Here is a 23,515-nt window from a genome sequence, read left to right as displayed (position 1 = left end):
TTTTTTAAAATCAAATAGTTTTTATTAAAGGTTTTGCATTTTTTGGAAGACACATAACCACAGGGAGGCCAGTACAGTAGCCCAAACCCTGCGCAAAACAGTACAGAACAGAAAATACAAACAACAAATTGGCAACAACCAACACAGTACGGACAGGCAACCCTTCAGAAGAGGAGGGGTACGCTGCAGTAAAGACAGTAAACCAGTAGAAAGGCTCTATAACCTCCATTATAAGCAGAAACTCATGGATATATGTTTAGGTGGCCGTTGAGGGAGAGAGCCTGCCTCTAGTAAGTGACGGCGGCGCCATACCGGGGGTATCTAGCCAAGGGGCCCAGATCTTCTCAAATTTTTTCATCGCCTCCCGCTTTTCATAGGCATATTTATCACTGGCAATGAGTCAGTTAACTTTAGCTACAAAGACCGTACTCGTCGGGGGGTCCTGGTCAAGCCAGGATTGAGCTATCAGCTTTCTAGCCATATACAAGATCCTAGCAACAGCTACTTTACCAGGATTAGGTAAGGCTATGTCCTCTGCGTAGCCTAAAATGCAAACTAAGGGAGACTGTTCAAGGTGAACAGAATAGACTTTGTGGATAATTGAAGCAACCTCTTGCCAATACCTCGTTAATTTTGGGCACCGCCAGAACATGTGCAGGATCCCTCCCTCGTCTCTCCGGCACCGAGGACACAGGGCATCGGGATGAAGTCCCACTCTAAATAAGAACTCCGGAGTTCTGTAGACACGGTGTAACAGGTACAAATGGGACAGTCGGTGCTGCTCCCCCACGGACAACTGGGGCGTCATCTCCAAAATTTCCTTCCATAACTCATCCTCCAGGGGACCCAAGTCAGCCTCCCACTTCTCCTTTATGGTCAACGGATATTTTTCTAAAAATTTGTCGTGCAAGTGGATATATAGCAAGGAAATGAGACCAGATGTGGAAGTAGATGCACCCACTATATGGATAGGCGGAATAATTACCCGCTCCCGGGACAAAATGTCCCCCTCACTATCACACGTATGGCGTAACTGGAGGTATTTGTAAAAATGTGTCCTAGGGATGGGGAATTCTTCACACAGCCGTTGGAAACTTTTTAACTGGCCATTAGTGTATAACTGCTCCACTCGTCTAAGACCAAGTGCCCGCCATGGTGTAAACCCTTTCAAGAAAAATAACTCACTCAACCAAGGGGTATCCCATATAAAGGTGTATGCAGAGCATCCGGACAACCCATACATGTCTCTAACCTTCCACCAGACTCTATGATAAAGCTGAAGGTAGGCCTGCTGCAGCCGTTGAGAAACATTTAGCCTCCAGGACCTCAAATAACTGCCCCGTTCCAAAGTGGGCCTGTAATAATTGGAAAGTAGGGTCCGTTAGCGTGTCTGTCTCCCACCCCCTAAGATGTTGCAGCTGAGAGGCTAAAAAATAAATCATGGCATTAGGCACTGCCAACCCCCCCTGCTGTTTTAGCTCTTTGCAAGGTTTCTAGCTTTATACGAGGACGCTGGGAACCCCAAATGAGGTCTCTGAATAAGCTGTGTACTTTATGAAAGTAACGGATAGGAATCCATATCGGGGAATTATGCAATACATATAGTAATTGGGGCATCCATACCATTTTTATCAGATTAGAGCGTCCCACCACTGATAAAGGGAGCTTACACCACACCCCCACTTTGGCCTAAAATTTAGAAAGAATCGGTGTGAGATTTAATCTCTCACAGGCTTTGATATTCTTGAAGATGACAATGCCAAGGTATTTAAATTCCGTGACAATCTTGAGAGGGAAGGGGAGGACAGGCATGTGTGCTACATTAACATCCAGCGGCAGCAGCACCAACTTGTCCCAACCAATGGACAATCCCGAAGGACGCTGACTAACTTTAATATATGGCGATTGGTGCCTTAAGCATAAGAGGACCAAGGAGCAATAAGTATAAAAAGTAGTGATGAGTAAGTACTAAAATGCTCGGGTGCTCGGTACTCGAGACGAATATTTCCCCAAAACTCGGGGGCTTGTTTCGAGTAACGAACCCCATTGAAGTCAATGGGAAACTCAAGCATTTTTGCAGGGGACCCAAGTTTGGCCCAGGGAAGGTTGCATAAAAACCTGTCAACCTCAGAAAATGATGGAAACACCACGGAAATGGACAGGAAACAGCAGGGGCAGCATGCATGGATGTCTCCGAGGTTGCCTAATCGCACCATTATGCCAAATGGGCAACAGCCTGGTGGTCACCCTTGTCCCCAACCCTTACCCCTGGGGGTTTACCATTTTATGAACACTGCACAGTCAAGACTGAGATAGCTGCACTACAGATTATAGCAAGCCAAGAAAATATATTTCTCAGACTACTTTTGGAGGTAGTCGTATAGAGTATGTGTGTAAGTGGTGCTATATGGTGTAAGCCACCTCTTAGGCCCCCTTCACACGTCCGGAAAAAACCATCCGGATTTCCTATCAGGAAATCCGGACGGATTTCCGGACCCATACACTTTAATTAGTCACGGACACCCTTCCGAATTTTTCCGGAAGGGTATCCGTTCCGGAAAATAGATTCGGAAAAAATAGGACATGTCCTATTTTTATCCGGAATTCCGGCCCGGACGGTCCCATAGAAGTCTATGAGAGCGCCGGAATCACGGGCACTTTCCTGAAGTACATCAGGAAAGTGCCCGTGATTACGGATAAGCGAGAGCCGGCCGGCCCCCGCAACCACTGGCACCCCTACCACCGCACAGGCAGCGGCAGCACAGGCCTCCCTCCCGGCGCCACGACCCCCGCCCCCGGACAGCTTCCACCAACTCAGCCCCCTCCCCCCCCGGACCGGACAGCATGCACCAACCCAACCCCCCCCCCCCCGGACCGGACAGCTTCCCCCCTCCCCCGGACAGCATCCACCCAACCCCCCCCCCCCCCCGGACCGCAGCCGCCGGATTACCCGTACGCACAACGCCAGCGCCCCAAACCCTCTGCTGACAAGCCATGATGGGAGTTGTAGTTCTGCAGCCTGTGGCCATCCAGGTTGCAGAAGTACAACTCTCATCATGCCTCTGCTGACAGGCCATGATGGGAGTTTTACTTCTGCTGCCTGTGGCCATCCAGGTTGCAGAAGTACAACTCCCATCATCCCTTATGTTGGCATACTAGACCATATTAAGAACTATTTTTTTTTCTCATCAGGAAATCCTGAAGGTTTTTCCTAATGGTTTCCTGATGGTAAAAACGGATTACTGTCAGGAAATCCTGATACTATCCTGATGACATTTAAGGTCTCCTGATCAGGATTTCCTGACAGTAAAAACTGACACGGACGTGTGAATGGGGCCTTACACAGGACAATGAGCAGTGATGTTGGATATGGCTGCACTAAAAAAGAAAGCAACCCTGTAGACTGGCTGCAGATGACAACAGATACTGGTCAGACTGCTTTTTGGAGGTAGTCGTATACAGTCTGTGTGTAAGTGGTGCTTTATGGTGTATGCCACCTCTTACACAGGACAATGAGCAGTGATGTTGTATATGGCTGCACTAAAAAAAGAAAGCAACCCTGTAGACTGGCTGCAGATGACAACAGATACTGGTCAGACTGCTTTTTGGAGGTAGTCGTATACAGTCTGTGTGTAAGTGGTGCTTTATGGTGTATGCCACCTCTTAAACAGGAAAATGAGGAGTGAGGTTCTATGCAGCTGTAATACAAATCACAGCAATACAATGTACAACAACAGCAGCACCAGTCACAAAAAATATAATAGTACTGAGGACTTCTTTGGGGTCTGTATGCACCATCTGCTGTCCCCTTTCTGCCAGCAGTCGATCACCACAGTGCGCAGCTAAGATCATGGTAGCTGCACTGCAAGTCCCAGCCAGCAGACTGGAGTACTCCAAACAAAATAAAAAATTTAAGCCCTTACAAGGGCTGTTGGGTTCTTTGTCTAGTATCTCTGCCTACAGGAACGCTAATTCCCTTCCTAACGCTCTCCCTGACAATCAGAAGCTCTGTCCCTAAGTCCCTAATGTCTTCCAGCATGCATGTGAGGCGAGCACTGCCAACCCAGATTCTTATATGCCAGGGTCATCTGATCTGGCCAACCAATCGTTGGTATGGGTCGCATGTCATCGCACAATGTAGCAAAGATTATCCTGGCTGAGAAATTGCGCCAAAACTTGCAGGAAAAGGATGATGCCAATTTCTTGAGTATCGCGAGATGCTCGTCCGAGTATCGAGCATCTTTGAGTACCTTAATACTCGAACGAGTACCAAGCTCGGATGAGCATGCTCGCTCATCACTAATAAAAAGACATCTGAAGGCACTGTGAGGAAGAAACTCTTGGAGCAAGGCCTGGTCTCAAGGAGGGCAGCAAAGAAGCCACTTCTCTCCAGAAAAAACATCAGGGACAGACTGATATTCTGCAAAAGGTACAGGGAGTGGACTGCTGAGGACTGGGGAAAAGTCATTTCCCCTTTCCGATTGTTTGGGACATCTGGAAAACAGCTTCGGAGAAGACAAGGTGAGCGCTACCACCAGTCTTGTCTCATGCCAACTGTAAAGCATCCTGAAACCATTCATGTGTGGGGTTGCTTCTCAGCCAAGGGAATCGGCTCTCTCACAGTCTTGCCTAAAAACACAGCCATGAATAAAGAACGGTACCAGAATGTCCTCCAGGAGCAACTTCTCCCAACTGTCCAGAAGCAGTTTGGTGATCAACAATGCCTTTTCCAGCATGATGGAGCACCTTGCCATAAAGCAAAGGTGATACCTAAATGGCTCAGGAAACAATATATAGAGATTTTGGGTCTATGGCCTGGAAACTCCCCTGATCTTAATCTCATTGAGAACTTGTGGTCAATCATCAAGAGACTGGTGAACAAACAAAAACCAATAAATTCTGACAAAATGCAAGCATTGATTGTGCAAGAATGGACTGCTATCAGTCAGGACTTGGTCCAGAAGTTGATTGAGAGCATGCCAGGGAGAATTGCAGAGGTCCTGAAGAAGAAGGGTCAACACTGCAAATATTGACTTGCTGCATTAACTCATTCTAACTGTCAATATAAGCTTTTGTTACTCATAATATGATTGCAATCTTATTTCTGTATGTGATAAAAACATCTGACAAACACACATAAAAAAAACAGAGGGCAGCAGATCATGTGAAAATATAATATTTGTATCATTCTCAAAACTTTTGGCCATGACTGTAGATATAAGGTTCTAAATTCTGATTGAGTTTGCGGTCTGTAATATTACAAATGGACTTCCACTGGGCTCAGCAGTGGAAAAGGGCAGAATGAAGTTCTTATACTGTCATTTTTTGATAATCGATAATTATCAGCTCTAACTCATCTACCACCATCCCCTAACATGTGGGCTGCCTGTTTCCTGTACTTTCAACCTTCCAACTAACTATACTATACACCTCCTTTTATCTTCCAACTATCCAGCTTTTGTTACATTCTCTTTGTCATGTTAAATTTATTTTTAAAGGATACATTCATAATTCTAATATCTTTACAGACCAATGTTCATCACTATTTTGTCCTAGGTATTAGAAGTAGTGCACTTGTCCCTGCAGGGGCCTTCCCAAAGGGAAACACCCAAGAACCCACAACCTTCACAACCACTATCCCAGCTTTGTTGATCATTTGGTATGCATTTATTATGCCGACCTCATGACACTCCTAGCTAGGGAGAAGTACCCAATAAGATCATGGAGTTCTTCACTCGGGTCCAGATCCATATATTATGGTCATTAAGGCCTCCCCTCGATGTGCGATCCCCTCTTCACATATTCTAATATCTTACTTAATTACTTAGTTCCTTCAACCTTACCCTACTCTAGGGCCCAAGAATACATTCTGACCTGAAATTCCGCACTTTCTTTCAACCGCAAGGAATGAAGTTGCCCACCACCACTCACTGAGAACTCCCCATAACTCTATCCATCCTGACTGGGTTCCCCTAAATCATCCTTGCCATTTACAATTATCATCATTTTCTCTCACTCTCGCTTTGGTTTTAACACTACACCTAGACTAGACGTATACCTTTTTCATTTCCCCCCTTCTTTAATTCCTATACTTCCCAAACTATCATCAAGCCCACCCCTCCTCAATCCTGGTGGACAGAAGATGAAAAAAAAAAAAATGTATGCGATGAACCAGAGCACTTCCACTCCTCAAATATACGACCCTTCATTTGTTACAAGCCCTTCTCTTGTTTTTAATACAACACAAATTCTATGGAACCAGTTGATGTAGATGTCCTACAAGGGATGTCCTACAAGGGCTTATCTGGAATCTTACCACCCTTCGTCATTTCCAATACTGTTTTGCACTAATTCCACCAGAACAGCAAGAAAGCTGAATCCCTTCATTTTAACATCCACAACAACCCGACCAGCAAAAAATATTAAATGATATTTGGCGCTGCCAGTCTCCCTTTTTCCCCTGAAAGTATCAGGTTTTTCAACAAGACCCTTTTCATCTTTCAAATTAACTAATTTAGTTTGTTTATCTTCTTAACAATTCCCTTTCCTATTAGTCCTAGCTTTTCTGACCGATTTAAGGGTAATTTATTCAATGTCTTTATTTGTTTACCCAATTTCTCCAACTTCGGATGGAAGTTCAATCTCACAAAGTCACTTGGGTCTGCCAAAATCTGTATACCAAGTGTGACAAGGCACAAGGTATGGTGGTCGATGACAGATACGTGTCACCGTAGTTCAAGGCCTCGGTGAAGTAGGCCGCATAGAATTGGTCAGTAACCAAAGATTACTGACAGGTTTTGTAATTTAGTATACCTGCTTTCAAGCAGTTGTTCCGGGCCGGCTTTTACAGGAGCAGTCTCAGAGTTGGGTGGGATGACTGCTCCCACGGGTTTTCCCTGGCCTATAACAGCCAGGAAATTAGGTGAGCTGTGGGTGGTGTGTAACTCCAAGGCTGGAGCTTGTTTGGAGGTTCTGCTGTGTTGGTTCCAGGCAGAGAAGCTGGAGAATCTGCTGTAGCCTAAAAAGACTGTTCTGGTGAGAAATCCTGTTTTCAATTAACCCTTTGTGCCTGAAGCAAGGCTATCTTTATGTTATTTGCACTTGCTCAAGAAAAGCTATTTTGTTACTGCTTGGACTTGGTGAAATAAAACCCACTTATTTTTAACTCTGCTGTGTCTGTGATACCTGTGATGGAGCTAACCCCCCACACAAGGTATTTAAGGCCGTCAGAGGGCAACAACCCAGCAGCAGGACCACTACCTCCATCTTTGCGCAAGGAGGAACAGGAGGAGCACTGCCAGACCTCCAGCAGGCCACAAATGTGCATGTGCCTGCACAAATGATTAGAAACTGACTTCATGAGGATAGTATGAGGGTTGTGCTCACAGCCCAACACTGTGCAGGATGCTTGGCATTTGGCAGAGAAGACCAGAATTGGCAAATTCGCCACTGGCGTCCTGTGCCCTTTACAGATGAAAGCAAGTTCACACTGAGCACATGTGACAAAAGTGACAGAAATGACAAAGACTGGAGATGCCGCGGAGAGCGATCTGCTGCCTGCAACATCCTTCAGCATGTCCGGTTTGGCAGTGGGTCAGTAATGGTGTGGGGTGGCATTTGTTGGGAGGGCTGCACAGCCCTCCATGTGCTCACCAGATCCTCAGACCCCTTGTGAGACCATATGCTGGTGCGGTTGGCCCTGAGTTCTTCCTAATGCAGGACAATGCTAGACCTCATGTGGCTGCAGTGTGGGAGCAGTTCTTGCAAGATGAAGGCATTGAAGCTATGGACTGGCCCGCCCATCACTCAGACCAGAATCCGATTGAGCACATCTGGGACATTATGTCTCGCTCCATCCACCAAAGTCACATTGCACCACAGACTGTCCAGGAGTTGGCAGATGCTTTAGTCCAGGTGGAAATCCCTAAGGAGACATCTGCAACCTCATCAGGAGCATGCCCTGGTGTTGTAGGAAGGTCATACAGGCACGTGGAGGCCACACACAATACTGAGCCTCATATTATATTTACACATATCAATGTCAATAGATATGGGATTGTGAATCCAGTGAAGTAAATAGAGTAAAAAAATCTCACAAAATAACCACAATGTTAACTGACAACCTATTGGGCACTACACGAATCAAGCCTTATTATTAGATTTGTGGACATCAGCTTTTCAATAAAAACAATTATGTCTATTCAATTAGTAGGTAAGTGTTTCTTTAACTCCCTCTTACAACTAGCATGGGACATTTACCCAGTTGCCTGATATAATCAATGTGTAAACTGAGTTTTCAAGGTGACATTCTCTGGTAATTGTACAAGGATTAGGGCAATAAAACTACATCAGTTCCAAAGTATACCTCAGAGACAATGTTCTGGAGAGATGGATTGAAAGACCCGGAAAGGAGAGATGGATGAGCAAGTAAATTTATCCATATAGTTATTTTACAGATGATGGCAAGATTCCAAATGTCACATAGATGAAAAAAAACACAGCTACAATTGTGTAGGAAAAATAGATTCTGTCTCTCACATAATAGAGTTCACAAAAGTTCTTAATTAGAAGAAAAAAAGACAATAAAAATAGAAATGCTCTGTTATAACTGCTATTTATGAAGAGACAGAAAACGATAATACAATACAGCATAATGAGTAATTCAGAGAACCAGAATGAGAACGGCTGATATTTCAACCGATTCATGACTTGTGATGAAGGGCCAGGAACTGTCACCAGACCAGCCAAGTAAAAATCAGTAGGTTACAGACTTTTGCAGACTTTAGTATCTGAATTACAATGTACATTTATCATAAATGGGATGCAATGAACACTTTTGTCCATACTTGGTTACTTTCCAGTGTCTCTATAGACTTGCCACTGGGAGGCTGTAACAATCAATTGGGATGGATCCTAATATGTGCTACATATTATATATACACCTAATGACCACTATAATGCCTACTTTTAAATTACAGATATTGTGAATGTATCTATTTACCAAAGAAAAGTTTCATTGATCATATTTCCTTTTGTTAAGGTTTGTGCATAGAAATGATCACTACAATAAATGGTACACAGGGGAATTACTAGATAATGGAGCAGAAAAGCTGCAGGGAATTTAAATCACAAAACCAGGATTCTGCTGAAAGATTTGCAAGGCATCATTGGGGAATTTGACTCCCACACAGTCCTCCAATCTTATTTTTTGTTATCTTATCACTGCTTCTTGTAGAGAAGAGAGTGATCCTGAAAATAGATATACTGTATATGGGTAACTTACCATTAATGCAATTACTTAATATGGAAAGGTAATTTGAGACATTAATAGGCTAAGTTCTCTGATCATACTGTATATTCCTGTGTATATAGCAATGCTGATTTACTTGAAAAAATAAGAAACAGTAAAAAAGAAAAATAAGAATCTTTGACTTATACCATAGAAAAGGGTTATTTTGTCTATACCCACTGTATAACAGTTAAGTGTTAAGTGCTATAATAACAGTTTCCAATGTAAGATTCTGGGGGGGAAATATTTTTCTTATCAGGTTTACAAAAACAATGTAGGCATGCACAATTCTAGGAAATACAGCAATAATTTACATCAAACACAACAAAATAATTATACTCTTGATTCAATGTATTATAGCTTATGCTCTTACCTGTGCAAAGTCAGCTGCCAGTCTCATTTTACCTCCCTCACCAAGTGGCCTGAGCAGACTTGCATTGCGTATGAAGAGTTCGATTGCTCTTTGAGCAATTATTTCAGTATTTTCATACACAAAATCAGTGCATTCAAAGTAGCGAAAATAGTCATTCATGACTCTTGCAATAAAGCCTTGCAACTCCTTCATGTACAAGGAACATGGGACATCTGGTTTTCCAGAATTCTGATTTAGGCTTCTGAAAAGCAAGCATACAGATATATAGCTATATGTATTTTTATATGTTTTAAACAGCCATTCAAAGCCATAAATAAATTTATGACATAATATTTACAGCGAAGTCTCATCAGCTTAATGCTGCTCAGTTGGCAGTGCAAATCAGTGACTGACAGCGCCCTTTATATGCACACTTATACACATATAGCAGTCAGTTACTAAGTATGACTGCCTACCTGACTATTTTTTCCAGAATAAGCAGAGATTTGCATAAAGGACGTTATCTTGGAATCAGATTCCTGATGGTTAAATACTTAATTGCTTCTTGGTCATGTTACTGGGTGCCTAGGTGTTTTGTGCCTGAAATTCTGTCAGTTTTGTCCCCACTTTTATTAAAGCGACTCTGTACCCACAATCTGACCCTCCCAAACCACTTGTACCTTCGGATAGCTGCTTTTAATCCAAGATCTGTCCTGGGATCCGTTCGGCACGTGATGCAGTTATTGTCATAAAAAAAATAATTTTAAAATTGCAGCTCTGTGCCCTACAAGAGTATCTGTGCCCTAACTTTGCACAACCCCTCTGTCCCTCCTCCCCACCGTCTTAATCATTAGGAATGCCACTGGAACATTTTCTCTATGCTGAACATTGCACAGGTGTCTTAATGATCATGCCCATGTGCTGTGGTAACACAGGTGGTGAATAATAGGCCACCTGCCTGGAGCATTCCTAATGATGAGGAGGGCAGGGAGGAGGGACAGAGAGGTTGTGCAAAGTTAGGGCACAGATACGCCCGTAGGGCATGGAGCTGTATTTTTAAAAGTAATTTTTTATGACAATAACTGCATCACCTGCCAAACGGACCACAGGACAGATCTTGGATTAAAAGCAGCTATCCGAAGGTACAAGTGGTTTGTGGGGGGTCAGATTGTGGGTACAGAGTCGCTTTAAGCTGTTACTCAATCATTGGTTTGTATTATGTGTATTTATTTTGTTAGTGTTAATTGATACATTTGCAAATTGGTTTTTGGTTGTCATTTTGATCGCCCCTTTTTGAATTAGAGACTGTTTTTGTATTTATATTGCAGTAGCCAGTTAAAAGGATAGTGGGTATCAGGACCTCATTCATAGGTCCATTATTATTATTGAGATTTAGCCTTAAGCAACTGGATCACAGTCAGGGGGACAATACCGGTCTCTGATGTTTTCCAACACAGTTTTACAAAGAACAGAAATCTTTCTGCTATTCTGTCTTCTCATATCTATTCGGCTGTTCGAGGCAGTTGCTATGCAATTGTTTCACAGCTTATTCATTGGTTTGGATCAGTTCTTCTTGACTGCCAGCCCTGGATAATGTGGAGTTTCTAACTGGTCACCACTTCCTTAAAAATTCTTGAATTACACAATTCTATGAGGAGTAAAGCTTAGCATAATCTTTAGACTTTGAATTCCTTGAATTTTAAAGGTACTGTTGTGAATTTCAGTTGCCTGTTTCTGTAGTTTATGAGATGTTTTTTCTTCTAACTTGCTTTTGCTGAGGGAAAAATCTAGGAAGTGATTAGGTACAGCTTTGCAAGGGTCAGTCCCTGCATATGTTTCCTTTTTGTCGTCATCTGCTTCAGTCCTGAATGCCATCATCTACTCAGTCATCTCTGGTTCATGTTGTTTAATCATTAGTTGCTATTCTCATTTTAAAGTATAAATGTTTTTCTTGACTAGACAGAAAGAAAAAAGCTATTATAGAAGGTACATTTATACTGGCATATTGCACTTTATGATATGTTACACATACAAGTGTTATTGAAGTGTTGTATATTGTATAGGTATTACACCATATATTTGTTATATTTAGGGTATTTACTGCTCTCGTGGCTAACTATGTAGGAGGGTGCTTGGTAAACACCATACCTTATATATTTTGGTGTCTGATTGTTATTTTGTAGTTTTCATACATGTATTGGTTGTGTACTAATAAATAAAGGTGTTGATATTTTTGCTTACAGTCTTCTGTACCAGCTGGTTTCTTTTTGTCTAGTCATGGATGTTTTTTGAGCCTGGGGGCTGGCACTTGTTTCTATATATTATAGGTGGTGCCCACAAGGTTTTGTGATGGTGGTTTGCTTTTCTTGCGATTGTCTGTTTGTCATGGTATTTAGTTCTACTGTAAGTTTTGGGTGTATATGATGAGTACAGGGTAGGGATGGTCCGAACCTGGTTCAGACGAACCCGAACCCTCCGCAATGATTACCGCTGTCTGCCCGCTCCGTGCAGCGGGCGGATGCAGCGGGAGGAACGCCTGGAAACTTGGGATACAGCCATAGGCTGTATCCCAGTTTTCCAGGCGTCCTCCCGCTATATCCGCCCGCTGCACGGAGCGGGCAGACACCGGGAATCCGATGCCGAGCGTTTAGGTTTAGCCGAACCCAAACCTCGGCGGGTTCGGACCATCCCTAGTACAGGGAGCCATAGTCAGGACCCAGGAAAGGCCTCTGTTATAAGTAAAGTCCAGTTCTGCTGCCTAGTTAGCAGTCAGCATAGTTATAAAAAGGAAGACTGGGATTCGGTAATTTAAAAGGTTATTCTACTCAAACTTTCATATGTTGCTGCCCATGGTGAGACTAACAATTCATTTTAAACTGAATATTATCTATTAAGTTTCTTTCCCCCAGTTCTGATCTGCTACTTTCTGCAGAAGATACAGAAAACTGTGTGTGAGCTTTTCTCTCTGCCCCCCTCCTCCTTACTCCCTCCTGAGATGGCTGATGTAAACAAATCCCTATCTGCAACTTTATAATGCAAGGACTGTTAATCACAGTGAGTTCATCAGCAACTCGACCTCGGATTAACCCTCCAAGTAGAGCTGGGCGATATGGCCAAAAAATAAAATCTCGATTTTTTAAAAAATTTTGGACGATTCTCGATTTTAAATCTCGATTTTTTTTTCTTTTTGCTAAACAAACAGAACATTTTTCTCTCTGCAGCATCAGATATTATTTTAATGACGTTTGAGACAACAACTGTATTGCCCCCCATGTCCCCATGTAGTATAGGAGATCTTCTTTGTGCCTCCATCTAGGTAGAGTGTAGTAGTGGAGGTATAGTGGATAAGGGGTGTAGTAGTAGTAGTACAGGTAAAGATGAGGGGTGTTTTAGTAGTACAGATGAGGAGGATTAGTAGTACAGGTATCGATGTGTGCTGTAGTAGTACAGGTATAGATGAGGGGTGCAGTAGTACAGGTAAAGATGAGGGGTGTAGTAGTAATACAGGTATAGATGAGGGGTGTAGTAGAAATACAGGTATAGATGAGGGGTGCAGTAGTACAGGTAAAGATGAGGGGTGTAGTAGTAATACAGGTATAGATGAGGGGTGACTGGGGGAAACTGAGGGAGCTGCGGGTGATTCGGGCAAACTGGGGGGGACTGAAGCAAACTGAGGTTGACTAAAGGGGGACTGGGACAGACTCGAGGTGACTGGGGCAGCTGGGGGTGATGGAGGGGGACTGGGGCAGCTAGGGGTGATGGAGGGGGACTGGGGCAGACTGGGGGTGACACAGGGGGACTGGAGCAGACACCAGGGGACTGGTGCAGCTGGGGAGGACACAGGGGGACTGGGGCAGCTGGGGGGGGGGGACACAGGGGGACTGGAGCAGACACCAGGGGACTGGAGCAGACACCAGGGGACTGGGGCAGCTGGGGGGGGGGGGGACAAAGGGGGACTGGAGCAGACACCAGGGGACTGGGGCAGCTGGGGGGGGGGGCACAGGGGGACTGGGGCAGCTGGGGGGGACACAGGGGGACTGGAGTAGACACCAGGGGACTGGGGCAGCTGGGGGGGGGGGACACAGGGGGACTGGGGCAGCTGGGGGGGACACAGGGGGACTGGGGCAGCTGGGGGGACACAGGGGGACTGGGGCAGCTGGGGGGGACACAGGGGGACTGGGGCAGCTGGGGGGGACACAGGGGGACTGGGGCAGCTGGGGGGGACAGGGGGACTGGGGCAGCTGGGGGGGACAAAGGGGGACTGGGGCAGCTGGGGGGGGCTGGGGCAGCTGGGGGGGACACAGGGGGACTGGGGCAGGAGTGCACATTGCCCTCCTCTTATTCAGGCACACAAGTTCCCCTTCCGGTCACACATGCAGGTCCCGGTCTCTGGAGGAGGCTACAGAGACTGTAGTGGTGATAGCATCGCTGCCATTACTGGAGCTGTACAGCGGGATCGGGGGATGCAGATCCCGCTGTACAGCTCCAGGACCCGCAGGGCGCTATCACCACTACAGTCTCTGCAGCCTCCTCCAGAGACCGGGACCTGCATGTGTGACCGGAAGGGGAACGGGGCGCGATATGTACAGCTGGGGCAGGTCAGTCGCGGCTCTGTTAGGCGGACTGCCCGCCCGACCTGCACCACACCTCACTTCCCGCCCTGCACCTCACCTCCCGCCCGACACTCCATGTAGCGGCGCCCGCCCTGCACCTCCAGCCCGACACTCCACGCAGCGCCACCCGCCCTGCACCTCACCTCCGCGCGCCCTGCACCTCCAGCCTGGCCGACCGCCCGACGTTCCGCGCTGCTCCGCTCACAATGATTTTTTGTGAAAATCAAATTTACGATTTTCACAAAAAATCTAATCGATTCTAACCTTCTGGGCGATTAATCGAATTAATTAGATTAATCGCCCAGCCCTACCTCCAAGCATTAAAAAGAAACTACAAAGTTGCAGATAGGGATTCATGTACATCAGTTGTCTCAGAAGGGAGGGGGGAGGAGGGGGAAATGAAAAGAAAAGCGTTCACTCAGTGTTTTTGTATCTTAAGCAGAAGGCAGAGCTCAAATGGGAGAAGGGGCCTGAATACACAATAAAAAGTATGGAATGATATGTTAGTCTCACCATGGGTGGCAACAAAGTTATGTTTGAGTGGAATACCCCTTTAAATAAGAGATTGTACCGACAGGCCACTCACTTTGAAAAACTTTGGATATAGATACAGTAAATGCTGCTAACAGCTTGCCTGGCTTCCATAGGGGATTTAAATTCAAAGGGGTATTCCCCCCAAAAAATCATTTTTGCATTAATAAATAGCCCACCAATAGCTTTCCATCTTTGTACAACCAACTTATTATGGCTTTTGCACAGTTTTGCTGTTTTTTAGCTGCATTCACCCCCTCTGGACGCATAAAATCATCTAAACTGAGTCCTCTTCGACTTGCTCGTTTTTCCTGTCCCCCACCTTCTATGTTGGGGATCAAGTGTCCTCCGTTTCTTCAATGGGCTGGGTTAGCACTTCTAACCCTGCCCACTGAAAAGAGGGAGGGTGATCCACTAACAGCACCTTCCTTCCTCCAGCAATCGCTTATTCATTGTATTGGTGATTTACTGTACTGTACCCCTGTTGTGCCGGTGTTGTCAGTGCTGTGTTGGGGCAAGATGCACTCTGGAGCGGCAGGAGAAGATCTGTTATTTCTCCAGGTCTTCGTGGGGAAAGAGGGAGCAGTGACAGCGCCGCATTGCCAAACCCAGTTTGGGATTGATCGAGGATTGGGGACGGAGGGGGAGGGGGACATAACCCTAAGAAAAATACATAGGAGTGCAGATGCTCGGCTCACTGGGACCACCCACACATGAGTCCCCCACTTGCGGCCTAGCTGCAGCAGAGGGGGGTGTTACCAAAGTTCACAGCTATCCTGCAGCAGGCTGTGGAGACAGTGAGTGTTGGTGATGGTGCCCACTACTCCAGCCCGGGGATCCAGCCCTTGGCTGGAGTGGTGGGCGCCATCACTACCACTAACTGCCTCCCAGGAAGACAAGCTTCTGCGTTCCTATGTATTTCTTGTGTCCCCTTCTCCCTCCGTCCCCTCCCCAATCAATCCCAGTCTAGATTTGGCAATGCAGCACTGTAACTGCTCCCTCTTCTCCCATGAAGACCTGGAGAAATAACAGACCTCCTGCCGATGCTACCGCTCCAGAGTGCGGCATGCCCAGACACAGCACTGACAACATCGGCACAACAGGGCACAGCACAGTAAATCATCAATACAATGAATAAACAATTGCTGGAGGAAGATGCTCAGCTCCCTGAGACCACCCAGCAGCAGGCTGTGTAGTGGGCCGGATCCCTGGGCTGGAGTAGCGGACGCTGACACATCGCTCACTGTCTCACTCACCGGCTTAAGGATAGCTAGGAACTTTGGTAACATCCCCCTTTGCTGCAGCTAAGGGCTGAAGTGTGGGTGGTCCCTGGGAACCAAGCATCTGCGCTCCTATGTATTGCCCACCGTTGTTTCCCCTTCACCCTAACTCCCTCATCCCCCAACCCCAAAACTCCCCCCACCCCTGTCTCTGTTCCTATGCTTGCTGTGCAATGTTGTAATGACCAGCAGAAGGCAGAAATGAAACTTAAGGGGGCGGGTACACGCATGGACCACATCGGGTAGAAGCACTGCATGATGGGAAATGTTGTTTCCCAGCCGGTGCAATCTTGGATATAGACCGCTTCTAGAATAACTTGTAACCCAGAAATGGTGTCAGCAAGATAGAAAATGGGAGACAGCTGAATATGCTCAGGGGGACTTGGTGAGCAAGACCAGCTAGGTTTGGGAGCATTTCATTTTATTTAGCTCTTGGGGGGAATCCCCCTTTAAGTTTGCTGCCCTGTCACATAGGTAAAGAACAGCACAGAGTCCTCATCTGCAATGCTGAAAAGCAAGGATGTCTATGGAAATACTTGTCTTAAAGAGTACGAACGAAAAATGTCTGCAAAAGCATCTCAGAAGCAAAAAAAAGCTGCAAATGCAACTGCAAAGTCAGACTACAAAAACAAAACAAAATTACAGCTAAGAAAATTATGTGGATTTAGCTTGGGCCTGCAGGGTTTGCCTATGAACAGATAAAAATACAGGCTAAAGTTGAAAATAAAAAAGTTGGAACCTCTAAGATGCTGTGAACAAGAAAAACATATGAACACAACAATGCCTTAAAAAAAAAACATCACATACATTTGTTTAACCAATCTCATTTAAACATTTTTTTCACCATTTGGGACTGTTATACAGTAAAAAAACAAAACAAAACTATACCCACCTGTTAAATTGGCGAAAAATGTTGGATGTTCAGATAAATGTTGGATGTTCAGATGAATCAGGATAACGCTATAGCTCATCTAAATCTCAAGTAATCCCTGGTGTGCTCAATACTTTGTATTCTCTTTTCAATCCATAAATAATTCACTGTTATATTTGCTGCTTATATAACATGATTCCTATATTTATCTCTACTGTTTTACATCTATATTAAGTATTGTATCTTTTCTTGTTACCACCTCTCCCCCATTTTCCCTCCTGAGTTTGTAGTCTGAGTGTGAATAACACTTACTGTATATATGACTAAGCTACATGTTTATGCTTGATGCTTGCTTAGCACTACATTCAGCTGTTACTCTCAAAAAAACAAGAAAGCACAAAAATTATGTTCATATTTTATATAAATGTGTTTGTTTTTAGAAATGCAATGTAAACAGAGGGAACAAGATTTCCAGACTTGTATCATGAAAGCTTTGGAATTGAATACAAATAACGAAAAATGGACAGAAAAAAAAACTTACCCTGAAAAGTCTTCCTGGTGCATGGTTATGATAATGGCTTCAATGGAGTCACCCACTGAATTTATTAGAGGCTGTACAGCACTTCCCATAAGATTATCAATAGTCTGATAAATAAAAGAGACCAGTATGGAAATTAGGACACAAGAATATAATAGTAAAGGGCATGACAAATCATCTTTATAATAAAAGTAATTGTCAGAGATATTCCAATCAAAGGGTATTGGTCCCTGTTTGAAAGTCTTAAGTTTAATAAACTTTAAAAGAAAAACCTTCTCCTTTAAAATACCGGAACAACCTATTTTACCTAAAATATATGATTATTACATATAATATTTATTATATAACTATTATTATTAAAAAAAAAATATATATGATATGCAGTACTTTATAAACTGAAATATACTGCTATTGAAACCTCATTGGCAAATAAATAAATAAATAGTGCCCCCGAATAGAAATGACAGATGTCATGATTAGAGGTGTCTGGTGGGTCTGACTAGACACTAGACAAAAAAAATACTCTTAGGGGCTACTTTTTGGTAGTGTACTTCTAGGAGAGAGATTCTAGCCGGCCAGACGTGCGTTTTTTTTGCCCAGTTGAAGGACTTTGAGAGGGAGTGCGAAATGCAGAATGGTCATTTTGACAAACTATTGGTAATCTAGACCATTTTAACCAAACTGTTGAAGTTGGGAACAGTGGTTATGTGAGGGTACATCCACAAGGCGAACTAGGCTGTGAACGGCCCAGATTGATTACCTCCCAGGTCAGATATTCCATGGAGGAATATTCCATGCTGATGATTTCGTAGGACTTCTCCTTTAATGCAATAAAAAACCACAGTGCACTTAGTAGTGTCTTCGAGCCCCTGGACATTCTAAGAGAGTAGAATAAGACATTCTCTCATGGGTGTAACCAAATGTAAAGCGAAAGGCTTGCCAGCAGTCCCACTACCATACTTTTCTATGTTACTTTGATAAGCATAGTAGTATAGAAGATTTGTAACTGCACTCCTCATCCAAAGTAGGTGCTCAGTTGAGATGGGTTCCTCAACCTCACTAGAACAAGTAGGAAAACCATGGCATGCTTCATGATTTGCAGATAAAGTAAAAATATTTAATAACAATACTGTACGTTCCTTAGTTCCAACCAGATAATACAGAAAAAAAAAATTCTGAGGTAGGCAACATTTTGGTCCTCCCAGACTTTTCTCAAGCCCAAGTCTTTGTGGAAGATGTGTGAATGGCCAGGATCTGGTGGAGAGTCAAAAATTTATGGGACCAATGTGAAATCAGCTTCGGCAAACTATGTGGGTGTGCCCAGAGCTACAGTTCCTACTGTAATACCTGTGGGCCAAAAGCATATACCTTCATGCCCACAAAGCATTCTATTCGATTCCACTAACTCCTTCTTAGTGCATTTTTTTATTGTTTGAGTATGATTTAATGTATTGATTTGCCTGATTTGCCAGATTAACAGACATTAGAGCCTTTAAGATTGAGAAATCCTGGCAGTACCCTATGCTTTGGAGACAGGGGACTCTAAACTTTCTATAGTAAGAATATTAGTAAATCTTTTTCTAGATTACAAGAATAATATGCCAGTTGGAACAATTAATGCCCACAATTCTAATCAAAACAAGTAGGGATAAGTGGAATACTAAATCAACAAGGAGATTAATAGGCAAGTAGAGAATAATGCTTCTAGTATTTTTCCAGTTGAAGGGGCTAGGGTTAGTTGTCAAGTTGTCTCATGACAACAACCTCTGTGCTATTTTATAAAAGAGGCTCTTATCCTGGTGAACTTAAACCACACTTGTATTATATATTCAGAATTTTATAGGGGTCACAGAGCATGTTTATAAATGTTTCCCATACAAAGAACAGGGTCTGGTTATCCAGGGGAATTTTACAAAGCCATCAAAGAAAAGAACTGTCCCTAACTTAACGAAATACTTCAGTGCACTTCTGCAAAAGGTGAATGCAGTCCTCACGCCAAATTGTAGCTTATATTAAGCTGCTGCTCAAACCACAGAAAGATCCCCTGAGCTCCTCATCTCATCGTCCTATCCCCTTAATAGACCAAGACCTTAAATTAGTGGCCAAAATTCTGGCAGACAGACTTAGTGACATTATGCCTCAACTTATCCACCTGTCTTAGGTGGGCTTTATCAGGAACTGTGCAGCAGTAGCCAATATTTGTATAGGTGCTTGTAGTCTTTGACAGGGTGTGGCACCATCTCAGGCCAACGGAAAACCCTATCTTACTTGCACTAGATGCAGAAAAGCTTTCGACAATATTTGATAGGACTGCTTTGGAGTTGTGCTAGACAAATGTGGGATAGTAGGACACTTTCGCACCTTGTAAGTTCTTTACAAGGACCCACTTGCACAAATTCATAATGTGAATATGCTTTCAGATGCTATCAAACTAGAAAAGAGAATTAGACAGGGGTGTCCCCTTTTTCCCCACTCCTATTTAATTTAGCACTAGAACCCCTGGCTCGTGCCATATATACAGTATATAAAGGAATATTAATACAGAACAAAAAAGTAGAAATTACCCTTTTTCACAGACGATGTCCTGCTTTTTATGTCCGACCCTGAATCAGACTAGGTGCTAGAAATAATTGAGCACTTAAAGGGGTTGTCCGGGATTTTTCAATAAACTAGCATTGCATTGACCTCTGTGGGTGTTGCATATTCTACATACACTTCTATTTGTTCATTCTTCAGCGCGGACAGAGCAGGAGCGCGCACCTCCCATAGACTTCCATTATGAGCGGGAGGCTAACGGCATTCCGCCAGTTTTGCTCAGTGGGAACGGGGCCTAAAGATGTGAGTGTTAGGTCAGTGCTGCTGCTGTCTGTAATATGGAGAGAAGAGAGGAGACTTCACCTCATGTCAGGCACCATTCTATTTCTTGCTGAGGTAAACTTATAACAGAATCCTGGCTCATTGAGACACCGCCCACCTGTAGGATGGCTACTGTAGTGTATATGTAATCCAGGACTACAACTCCTATCATGTACATGTGTGCTGGTGTTTGTAGTCCCACTACAGATAAAAGTGTGAAAAAACTAGTTGATTTGATAACATAAGTAACTGGCAGATACTGAGCCACCATGCTGCTCAAAAGGCACTTGTAGTAATACAGACATTTCCTTCCTATAGGTAGAGTGGGTGGAGCTAGATTCAGAGAGGAGGGGGTGGAGCTACAGGCTTGCAGAGCTGTGATGTCACTGCTGACCCCTGTGACCTGGAAGTTCTTTATGTAAACAAACACAAAAAGCAGCATTAGAGGACGCCCAGGGACACAGAGGCGAAAAAAGGGAAAGGGACAGATTACAAATTATTCACATTTCCAATAAGAAGAAAATGTTGGACAACCTCTTTAAGTATCTTCTCAAGATATAAAATCCCCTTAAAAGTGAAATAGTGGAGCTGGGCAAACCTTAACCATGAATCTTCTGGGTCTCTTGAGGCATGGGTGAGCACACAAATAAATTTTATGTTACATATCTGGGCATTAAATGGGGAGGGACCCTCACTCTTTACACAGTTTGAACTATCCACCACTATTTGACAAGATAATTGCTGCGTTGAAGCGCTGGTTTCATCTGCCTTTATTGCTAATGAGATGCTTTCATCTAATAAATATTATACGTTTCTCCAAGCTCTAAAACAATACCTCTACGACTTAAACATAAAGCTGTAAACAGGCTTAATTCGGCTTTTATTCATTTTGCTTTGCAGGGAAAATGTCTGAGGATAGCCTAGAACAAACTCCAATTTTCTAGTTGGGATGGAGGGCTTAACACCTTTAAGGATATCCTTGTCCAAGTCCTCCAAGTCGACACCACAGAGGGTATCTCTCTCGGCCTTTTACAGAGCAATAAATGATAATTTTCTGAAAATATCAAAGCACACTATAAAATTTTAGACAGTTAGGACATATAAATATTTATACACACACAGGGTGCCTTGGGCCCACTTAAAATATAACAAGACGTGCGTAGCCTGGCCTGACTACAAGCCTGGCACCATGCCCTCATACTTATTTTTTACTCCTTTAGCCTTCACTCGTGTGTCTCCCCCCCCCCCTTTTTTCCCCCTCCTTTATAGCCCCTAACCCCCTTGTTTTTACCCTTCATCTCAGGAATTATGGATATCGGTTAATTTTAGCGGTGAAGTATTATTTCCCTATTTGCAAGTGTTATCTTGCTAATTGTATGTTTCTTGGCATCATATTTTGAGCTCTACGAGGCTTGCTGTTTTGTTACACCACTTGTTCACATTGGTGTGAAATTATCTTTTCTTTTACAGTAATCTCTGGCAACTTTTATCAATTAAAAAGAGTTAAAAATTCAGTACAAAGACTTAGTTGTTCATTGTATCGTAGTCAATGTAGCTTGCTGTAAAGCATATCACATAAATATCACATACAACATATATGCTGCTTAAACAGTATAGGCAAGATATTGCGTTCCATAATAATGTGCTAAAATTATTTTACAAAAATAGACCATCAGAAAAAATTTTCAGTGACTGGGTGTAATCATTAGTTATACTGTTTTTAAGCACTGTTTTTAGGTAATGCACACTTTTTCATTAAAAAAAGCTTTTATTTATTATTAATTAACTATTGTGATATGAAACAACCAATAAGACTTATTACCTTCATAGCTGAAGTTATATTCTGTTCTGCAGCTGCCGGAAGTGAGCTCTGTCCTGATATGACCTTCAAGAGAAGAAAAGCAAGCGAGATACAGGTTACAAAAATATCAACTACTAGGGAAGGAATAACACTATAATAAATATTACTGAGTGCTACACTTATACATGTATTTAGGCACAAACAAACAATGTTAACCCCTTTCCGCAAAAGGATGAGCCAGCACGTCCTGCTGTGTGTGGGGGATTCAGAGAGGGGTTGTGCCCTGAACCCACTCTGATAGCAGCCAGAAATCGTGGTAGTTAGCCAGCACAGCCAAATCGCTGTGCCTAGTTTCCCAATAATCCCTCTTGACCAAACTGCTTTCATGTCAATAAAAGTTTAGTCAGTGGTTTCTGTGATGTCTATATAATATGTAGAGAAATGAAATACTAAAAACCCCCAAATATATGAGCTCTCACAGATTTGAAGATCATTATTAACTTGGCTAAATGTAACTCAGAAAGCAAGAACATCAGAAAATATAAACTGTACTTTGATAAATAGGCACCATCTGTACTGCAAATACTGTTCTTAATCACATTTCAGATAATTAGCTGAGAGAGATGAAACCAATTCACATATTTACTCCTCAGGATAAAAATTAAAATAGCTAGCTAGCTAGATACATGACAAAGAAAGTAATGAAAGTTCACAAAGAGGTCACAACTCATCCAAGGAAAGCTGGGTGACCTGTGAAATCCAGGGTAGCTGGCCATACTTAGCAAGACATGACTTGCTAGAGTCTTTGATAAGTCCTGTTCTTGGGCCAGGTTTTATAAAATGAAGGACAGGTTGAAAGGTTTCCTGTCCAGTTCAGCTCGTTCATATGTACAGAACTGATCCATGATTTGGCACTCGATTACTACAGGCTGCTGAAGAAAGTTTGTAACAATCACCAAGCCACGATAGCAACCAAGGCCTAGCAGAGTCTCTGCCTGCCTATACAATGGAACATCTTCCTGTGATTGAATCACTGTGAGTCGATGTGATGAGAAGTGACAGCAGCATTTAAACAGTTAAAATAGTCGGAAATAGAGATCGCTCTTAGCAGGGAATAAAGAGGCCTCGAGTCATAACCGTACATCACGGTGTCTTAAAGGGTTAAAATCATTGACTGGTGAAGTGAATAATATTGAAAGGGGTTGTCTGAGATAAAATGATATTTTACTAGCTGCAGATGCTGTGGGGGACAGGTCAGTGACATATACTTACCTGTCTCATTATGCTGCCGGAACCCAGGCCACCCGCTCTCCTCCACTGCAAGTTATGGCATGTCACCAAATGTTTTGAAATCACTGACAGTGACAAAGAATGGGCTGCCCGG

General features: G+C 43.5%; 1 protein-coding gene across 1 annotated transcript in view; it reads right to left on the bottom strand.

Moving 5' to 3' along the window:
* COG5 (component of oligomeric golgi complex 5) overlaps window positions 1–23,515 on the bottom strand; it is a 225,643-nt gene that overhangs the window by 16,703 nt on the left and 185,425 nt on the right. The window contains exons 16-18 of the mRNA XM_069977427.1: window positions 22,153–22,215; window positions 17,478–17,581; window positions 9,663–9,903 (exon numbers count right to left, since the gene is read on the bottom strand). Coding sequence (XP_069833528.1) covers window positions 9,663–9,903; window positions 17,478–17,581; window positions 22,153–22,215 — 408 coding nt within the window. The remainder of the gene's footprint in view (window positions 1–9,662; window positions 9,904–17,477; window positions 17,582–22,152; window positions 22,216–23,515) is intronic.

The sequence above is a fragment of the Dendropsophus ebraccatus genome, chromosome 1, assembly GCF_027789765.1.
Source record: "Dendropsophus ebraccatus isolate aDenEbr1 chromosome 1, aDenEbr1.pat, whole genome shotgun sequence".
In the NCBI taxonomy this organism is placed as follows: domain Eukaryota; kingdom Metazoa; phylum Chordata; class Amphibia; order Anura; family Hylidae; genus Dendropsophus; species Dendropsophus ebraccatus.
Note: the sequence above shows the minus strand (reverse complement) of the source record. Positions and strands in the feature narration are given on the sequence as shown.